The following is a 9,398-nucleotide window of genomic DNA, read 5'->3' as shown; positions in this document are numbered from 1 at the left end:
GCGAGCGAGCGAGCGAGCGAGGCGAGGAGCGAGCGAGGAGCAGGAGAGGAGCGAGCGAGAGGAGCGAGAGCGAGCGAGGAGCGAGCGAGCGAGCGAGCGAGCGAGGAGCGAGCGAGCGAGCGAGAGCGAGCGAGCGAGCGAGAGAGCGAGAGAGCGAGCGAGCGAGCGAGCGAGCGAGCGAGCGAGAGAGCGAGCGAGCGAGCGAGCGAGCGAGCGAGCGAGCGAGCGAGCGATCGAGCGAGCGAGCGAGCGAGCGAGCGAGCGAGAGCGAGCAGCGATCGAGATAGCGCGAATAGCGAGAGCGAGCCGAGCATCGAGCTAGCTAGCGATCGAGCGAGCGAGCGAGCGAGCGATCGAGCGATAGCGAGCTAGCGAGCAAGCGAGCGAGCGAGCGAGAGAGCGATCTATCGACTATCTATCTAGCTATCTATCTATTATCTATCTATCTAGCTCTATCTAGCTATCTATCTATCTATCTATCTATCTATCTATATATCTTAATATATATTCGTATTTTGCTTTTATTAACTCTTCCACAATTCTTATCTTTTCAGGTTGTCCCTCTACCACAAGTTCACATTGTTTACGCTGCAATAGCGAAGGTTGCATTAAATGTCCCATGTATCTGGTCACCGATACGCGCCAGTGTGTGGAACATTGTCCAGCGGGCTATATAGATCAATGGTCGGCCCATACGGAATTTATGGGGCGTGTTTGTGTTCCTACCGGATATTCTGGTGCTTTAATGGCCGCTTTAGCTGGCATGTTTGGCGGTTTTCTCGTCTGTCTCTCCATACTTGCCGTTGCCGTGATGTTGGTGAAACGTCGTAGACGCCGCAAAACCATAAAACAAAAATTAATCAATGAACATACCATGGACCGTTCAGATTTCCTAAGACAGCTCAATGATATGAGACCAAATGCTGAATACTTTTTAGCCATGCTCAACGATACACGAAGACAAATACGTAAATTATATTTGGCCGGTGATGTTGCGGCTGCCAATTCTTATCGTCCTATAGTAAGAGATCTTGCCAGAATTTTGATATTATTAAATCGTCCTATTGAACTGATACCAGCCGCCCCACATGACTGGAATCGTTTGTATGCTTGGTCAGAGCAGGTGCTCGAACGTTATAGGCCTCAGGTAGGCCAATTAATAGATTTCTTTCAAAATTCGAATGGCATCGATGTGGATGAATTTGAGGCCACCTCGGTTTATAGGCAAAAAATAAATGGTGGTGGTTTTTATAAGCAATCTGCCTTGCAGTCATCTTCGAATCTTACCTCAGGTACTGGTACTACCAAATCGCAAAAAATGCATCTATTTGGTTCTCTCATCAGTCTGCATGAATTTGAAGAACCCAGACCTTCGGATCCATTTGGTAGCAGCTTTAACACTCTAAAAAGTGGCAATCTTATATCGGATCTCAATGCTAGTTCTCTATGGTTGGAGGATGAATTTTATAAATTAGGTTTTCGACCGCAAGATGAAATAACCACCGAGTTATAGATTCATTATTTCAAACTGTGAAATGTATATAAAGAAATTATCAATTAAGTTTATTATTTTTGTTGTTTTTTGTTATATTTTACTATAAAATTAAAACGCCAAGTATTATTATTGAAATTGTTGTCGGTCCAAAACTAAAACAAAGTGCTCAAATTTTATTTAAACAAAAAGTGTAAATATTAAACTAAACTTAAAATTAAAAACGAACAAATCTGTAAATGTAAATTAATTAATTTAGTTAGTTATAAAGCAATATTTATACACTAAGTGCCTTATTTTGTCTTCTTATCATTTAGCAATTAAATTTATTTTCATAAAACTACTCATTTTGTTCATGTCTTCCTTATAATTTCTTTAAAATTAAAAACATAACATTCCATGTTACAGAAATTTATTGAAATTTAATATTATGTTTGTTTTTCTTTTGATTTTAATTTAACATTGTTCTTAGTATTATTATAAAACTCAATAAAATAGCAAAACTAATTTAATAATAAAAACATACAACATTTTGTTAAACTAGTCAATGTATCAACCATAAACTCAAAAACACAAATAAATTAAATACAATTTTTAAAGAAATCCCGCATAATATTAATTTAAGATTTTATGAAAATCATAAATTTAATATGTAAGATTTTATGTAACCCTAAATCTAATGTATTTAGTCCCGAATAAGTGCGATTTTGTCGATATAATTAGTTTAATATGAAAAATAAATATTTTTAATTTGAAATAAAACAAAAAAGTAGTTGAAAAATAATTCTCTTTTTTGTAATTCCAAAGGTAATTATTAATTTTACTTATTACAATAATACTTTTTTAGGTAGACAGCCTATAGACTAGACTAAACACTACAATATAGACTAGACTATAGACTGTATTATAGACTAGTTTATACACCAGACTATAGATTAGACTATCGACTGGAATATGGACTAGACTAGACTATAGACTAGACTATAAAATAAACTAGTATATAGACTAGACTATAAAATAAACTAGACTATAGACTAGACTATAGACTAGACTATAGACTAGACTATAGACTAGACTATAGACTAGACTATAGACTAGACTATAGACTAGACTATAAACTAGACTATAGACTAGACTATAGACTAGACTATAGACTAGACTATAGACCAGACTATAGACTAGACTATAGACTAGACTATAGACTAGACTATAGACTAGACTAGACTATAGACTAGACTATAGACTAGACTATAGACTAGACTATAGACTAGACTATAGACTAGACATAGACTAGACTATAGACTAGACTATAGACTAGACTATAGACTAGACTATAGACTAGACTATAGACTAGACTATAGACTAGACTATAGACTAGACTATAGACTAGACTATAGACTAGACTATACTAGACTATAGACTAGACTATAGACTAGACTATAGACTAGACTATAGACTAGACTATAGACTAGACTATAGACTAGACTATAGACTAGACTATAGACTAGACTATAGACTAGACTATAGACTAGACTATAGACTAGACTATATACTAGACTATAGACTAGACTATAGACTAGACTATAGACTAGACTATAGACTAGACTATAGACTAGACTATAGACTAGACTATAGACTAGACTATAGACTAGACTATAGACTAGACCTATAGACTAGACTATAGACTAGACTATAGACTAGACTATAGACTAGACTATAGACTAGACTATAGACTAGACTATAGACTAGACTATAGACTAGACTATAGGACTAGACTATAGACTAGACTATAGACTAGACTATAGACTAGACCTATTGACTAGACTATAGACTAGACTATAGACTAGACTATAGACTAGACTATAGACTAGACATAGACCTAGACTATAGACTAGACTATAGACTAGACTATAGACTAGACTATAGACTAGACATGACTAGACTATAGACTAGACTTATAGACTAGACTATAGACTAAGACTATAGACTAGATATAGACTAGACTATAGACTAGACTATAGACTAGACTATAGACTAGCTATAGATAGACTATAGGACTAGACTATAGACCAGACTATAGACTAGACTATAGACTAGACTATAGACTAAACTATAGACTAGACTATAGACTAAACTATAGACTAAACTATAGACTAGACTATAGATTAGACTATAGACTAGACTATAGACTAGACTATAGACTAGACTATAGACTAGACTATAGACTAGACTATAGACTAGACTATAGACTAGACTATAGACTAGACTATAGACTAGACTATAGACTAAACTATAGACTCGACTATAGACTAGACTATAGACTAGACTATAGACTAGACTATAGACTAGACTATAGACTAAACTATAGACTCGACTATAGACTAGACTATAGACTAGACTATAGACTAGACTATAAACTAGTCTATAGACTAGACTATAGACTAAACTATAGACTAGACTATAGACTAGACTATAGACTAAACTATAGACTAGACTATAGACTAGTCTATAGACTAGACTATAGACTAAACTATAGACTAGACTATAGACTAGACTATAGACTAGACTATAGACTAGACTATAGACTAGACTATAGACTAGACTATAGACTAGACTATAGACTAGACTATAGACTAGACTATAGACTAGACTATAGACTAGACTATAGACTAGACTATAGACTAGACTATAGACTAGACTATAGACTAGACTATAGACTAGACTATAGACTAGACTATAGACTAGACTATAGACTAGACTATAGACTAGACTATAGACTAGACTATAGACTAGACTATAGACTAGACTATAGACTAGACTATAGACTAGACTATAGACTAGACTATAGACTAGACTATAGACTAGACTATAGACTAGACTATAGACTAGACTATAGACTAGACTATAGACTAGACTATAGACTAGACTATAGACTAGACTATAGACTAGACTATAGACTAGACTATAGACTAGACTATAGACTAGACTATAGACTAGACTATAGACTAGACTATAGACTAGACTATAGACTAGACTATAGACTAGACTATAGACTAGACTAGACTATAGACTAGACTATAGACTAGACTATAGACTAGACTATAGACTAGACTATAGACTAGACTATAGACTAGACTATAGACTAGACTATAGACTAGACTATAGACTAGACTATAGACTAGACTATAGACTAGACTATAGACTAGACTATAGACTAGACTATAGACTAGATTATAGACTAGACTATAGACTAGACTATAGACTAGACTATAGACTAGACTATAGACTAGACTATAGACTAGACTATAGACTAGACTATAGACCAGACTATAGACTAGACTATAGACTAGACTATAGACTAAACTATAGACTAGACTATAGACTAAAATATAGACTAAACTATAGACTAGACTATAGATTAGACTATAGACTAGACTATAGACTAGACTATAGACTAGACTATAGACTAGACTATAGACTAACTATAGAATCGACTATAGACTAGACTATAAACTAGACTATAGACTAGACTATAGACTAGACTATAGACTAGACTATAGACTAAACTATAGACTCGACTATAGACTAGACTATAGACTAGACTATAGACTAGACTATAGACTAGACTATAGACTAGACTATAGACTAGACTATAGACTAGACTATAAACTAGTCTATAGACTAGACTATAGACTAAACTATAGACTAGACTATAGACTAGACTATAGACTAGACTATAGACTAGACTATAGACTAGACTATAAACTAGTCTATAGACTAGACTATAGACTAAACTATAGACTAGACTATAGACTAGACTATAGACTAGTCTATAGACTAGACTATAGACTAGACTATAGACTAGACTATAGACTAGACTATAGACTAGACTATAGACTAGACTATAGACTAGACTATAGACTAGACTATAGACTAGACTATAGACTAGACTATAGACTAGACTATAGACTAGACTATAGACTAGACTATAGACTAGACTATAGACTAGACTATAGACTAGACTATAGACTAGACTATAGACTAGACTATAGACTAGACTATAGACTAGACTATAGACTAGACTATAGACTAGACTATAGACTAGACTAGACTATAGACTAGACTATAGACTATACTATAGACTAGACTATAGACTAGACTATAGACTAGACTATAGACTAGACTATAGACTATAGACTAGACTATAGACTAGACTATAGACTAGACTATAGACTAGACTATAGACTAGACTATAGACTAGACCCTAAAGCAACTTCATATTTTGGAATGAAATTTCCACTGTTCAAAATGTCTTTCTAATTAATTTATATAATTCCGCCTATTTTCCTGCATAGGAAGATAGGTGTGGCAAATTTTAAACTAAAAATTGTTGTAGGCTACAACATGATCCATAGCTTAGTAAAATTTGTTGTAAAATCTATGCAAATCAAGATGTTATAAACAAATCTTTTAAAAAGTCCAGAACACTAGGTAGGTATGACAAATTTTATGCTTAGAATCTTAAAATATGAAAAAAAATTCAATAATTATTTTAAGTTTTAATTCAACATGTTGATGTTGAAAAAGTTAGAAGTTTCATTTATTAAGTTTTATTTTATCCAAAAATTAACACATGAGTTTAGTTTTTATAAACACTGTTCACATAAAATAGTTTTATGATTTTTAGTTAAAAAAACCAGCGTTTCTCTTTTTTTTAGCACAATTTCGATTATTAAACATTTAAAACTAAAAAACTAAAATACATTTTTAATGAATGAAAATATGTTGTATAGAATAATTAAACGAAATGTCAATAATTGAAACAAAAAGTAATATATATATATCTAATTATATATATGTAATTATAAAGTAAATGAATTCATTCTTTAATCCGGTTGTAATTCTCTTTTACTATCCACAACATGTTCTTCGAATATAGTAAATAATGGTTCTTCTTTCACCTTTACCCAGTGTCATTCCTCGTCTGTTTTCATATCCATCTGCTCTAGATAAACGGTTTCGTCAAATTGTTTTTCATTAACCAAGGCCGATAGTTCCGCGGCAGTATAGCCAATCAATAGCTTCAAATCGCAATCGAATTTATAGGCGAAACGTTTGCCAGACACTTTAGATATCATATCACCATCATAGTAGTAACGTAGAGCTCTCGAAAGTTTTTCATAATTCATGGCTGGTTTATTTTTCTTTTCGCCCCACAAACGTGCCACACGTTCGGGATCGGACAGCTTAAATTCACCGTCATTACCGACCCACTGTATAATGTCGACATGTTCACGATCTGTTAAAATTTCCAAAAGAAATTGCCACAACTGCACTTGGCCATTGTTGCCGGAACCAACGCCATAAGAGTTATGTGTCAAAACACTGGTCGAGCTAAGATTGTGAGCAGCAGCATTTAGGGTTTCATGTAAAATGGCTGGTAAAAGATTAAAATTTTAAAAGATGTTATAAACATTTGGTTTATGGGTAAGAAAATGTATAACCTACCTTCCTTTTTCAAATTATGGAATGTTTTACGCATAATTTTGGGCTCTCTGGCAACGGGCGGCACTATGTTTAAAGTTATTGGTTCTGGAAGTGGTCTTTTGACAGCCGGCTTTTGTTCAATTTCTGCTGCCTTGTGAACCACCGATACAAATTTACATTCCTTTAGTAATTGTAGATGAGTCCAAAAAATATTACCAGGATCTTTAGGAACTTTCTTGCGAAAATCTTCATGTGTCAAGGCACATAATTGTTTTCCACTTATAGCCCAGTCACTGATATTAACGTCGGACTGTGAATAGATGTTTAATATTTATTAAAAAATGAAAGATCAATTAAATAATAATTTTTGTTTTCTTTTCAGAAAGTGTCTTACAAATTTAATAATTCACAATAGTTTTTGTATTGCTAATTAAAATCTAAATAATTCATTCTTTAATTGAACTATTCCTTGATCATTAAATAAAGACTGTTATAATGAGTTAATTTTTAACCCTAATATCTTACTCTTTTGTGATTTAAGCTTATAATATTAAAGTTAGCACAACACTTACCAATTCAAATTCCCGTACAGCCCATTGAAACCAATATTTCACTTGAGCAGCAGTCCATTCAGTGGGATTCTCCGGAATTTTTAATTTTAACTGTTCCTTGCGAAATTTACTATCCAGAACCCAATTTAAACAAGGTTTATCACTCTGGGCTGCAGTGCCAGGCGAAGTGAGAGTTAATTCCCGTTTTAATTTTTTGGGTTTAGATTCCTCTGCAGTTGCCACCTGAGAATCATCACGCATAGCATTTTCATCATCAGTAGAGGCATCGGTTTTATAGGCTTCTTCTGCAGCTAAGGCAGCTAAATTTTTTCAAAAACAAAACTGTGTAAAATAAAAATGCGATCAGCAACTTAAAACTTCTCACCTAATGCATCTTCTGTGGGTTTTAAAACATCCAATATATTGATGCGTTTAATAATGTATTTGATTTCAACGTTAATTTGCACCAAACCTTCTCCTTTGACACATTGATCTACCAAATTTTTATGCGGTTCAAGCTGAAATCAGACAACAATTAAAAAATTATTCAAATTCATATTTTACGACTTTTCTGCACTTACCTCTTGGGCATCTTGCAACCAGAATTCATAGCCTTGAAGACTAAGGCCAACTTTTTTCTCCAAAAGTTTTCTATATTATGGAAATAGTAAAGAAAAATAACTTGTTTACTTAAATATTTTGCTCAAAATACTTACTGCAGCGTTCGTAATGGTTCCCGTATATCCATATGCATTATAATTTCATTATCTACGGCAACATTAGAGTTGCTATCATCCTGATTGGTCATGTATAAATCGCCCTGTTGAAACAGCTCACTGGACATCATACCCTCTGCAAAGAAAATAAAATGCAATTTTAAAATAATTTCATAATGATTTCCTGGATATTTTAACTAAATTAATGACTTCCGGGCGCATCTCACCTAAATCACCGCCACTGCCTAAACGCTGTATCAATTCTTCCGAAAGTTGTGTTAAATCGTTTGTCTCCATTTTATAAGTTGTGCTTTCTATTAATACTCCATTAAAACTTTAATTATTGTTTATTATTTTTATTATTTATTCAATTTTACACATAATTACTAACAAATCTGTACTTTGTTTTCCTTTTTTACACAGAATATAAAAAAATGCACGCAACAATTAATTCACACGGTTGTATAAAATAGTTCTTATAACGGCAACGGCGTTAATATTGAACACTTCGGCGGCGGCTTAAAATCGAAGTTTGTAGTCGATTAAGTTTTCAAAAGTCTGTTTTGATTTTTTTCAACGGTATTTAAACGTTGTTTCTTGTTGTTAACGTTCAAAGAAAATTTTATATAAAAAATAAATTCAAAATAAAACAGGTCAGGGTGTATTGTAGGACATGAGCGACTATGTGACCCTACACTAATGAGTATGTTAAAAATGTGGATAATTCACTTAACTTGTTTTTCACAATAATTCCAAAATATTTAACAATTTATCTACAATAATAAATGATTTTCAAAAAGATGGGGCAAGGGTTAAGATTGGGTCTATCCTCATAAATTTAAAGAGATTTACGTCTACATTTTTTCTTAACTTTTTGTAGGGCGTCTAGGATCTACTGTGGCTGGACCATTAAGAGCGGGGTTTTGAGATGGTAATCAAATGCCAATTAATAATCAGATTAATTAATCTAAAAATAAATTTAATCTTATGTTAATCCCCTTTGATGTTTTTGAGTACAAGATTAAACTTCGCAGTGTTGCCATACAAAACAACAGAAAACTTCACTGTTTGTTATCAAAACAATGCATATTTTATAAAAAAGAAGAATACAATTGTAAATTTAATATGAAAATTAATGAAAACTTAAATTAA

At 33.2% G+C, this 9,398-nt stretch overlaps 2 protein-coding genes across 2 annotated transcripts; one reads left to right on the top strand and one right to left on the bottom strand.

Moving 5' to 3' along the window:
* Positions 1-554: 554 nt before the first annotated feature.
* On the top strand, positions 555-2,261 carry LOC119602654 (the record flags this gene model as incomplete). The annotated part of the gene is made up of 1 exon (XM_037954282.1): positions 555-2,261. A coding segment is annotated over one exon (959 nt), but the record flags the coding sequence as incomplete, so codon positions are not given.
* A 4,045-nt stretch (positions 2,262-6,306) lies between these two features.
* LOC119602667 (DNA-binding protein Ets97D) lies at positions 6,307-8,693 on the bottom strand. The gene is made up of 7 exons (XM_037954296.1): positions 8,474-8,693; positions 8,247-8,382; positions 8,112-8,181; positions 7,916-8,048; positions 7,552-7,850; positions 7,001-7,289; positions 6,307-6,929 (listed from the first exon to the last, which is right to left on the bottom strand). The coding sequence occupies exons 1-7, from the start codon at positions 8,541-8,543 to the stop codon at positions 6,466-6,468; spliced, it is 1,461 nt and encodes a 486-aa protein (XP_037810224.1). The 5' UTR covers positions 8,544-8,693; the 3' UTR covers positions 6,307-6,465.
* Between the last annotated feature and the right edge of the window lie 705 nt (positions 8,694-9,398).

This window comes from Lucilia sericata, unplaced genomic scaffold (genome assembly GCF_015586225.1).
Source record: "Lucilia sericata isolate MDLA Ls3-8-SP2 unplaced genomic scaffold, ASM1558622v1 Contig000248F_arrow, whole genome shotgun sequence".
NCBI classification, from domain to species: Eukaryota; Metazoa; Arthropoda; class Insecta; order Diptera; family Calliphoridae; genus Lucilia; species Lucilia sericata.
The sequence above is the reverse complement of the archived record's forward strand: the minus strand, read 5'-3'. Positions and strand labels throughout refer to the sequence as shown.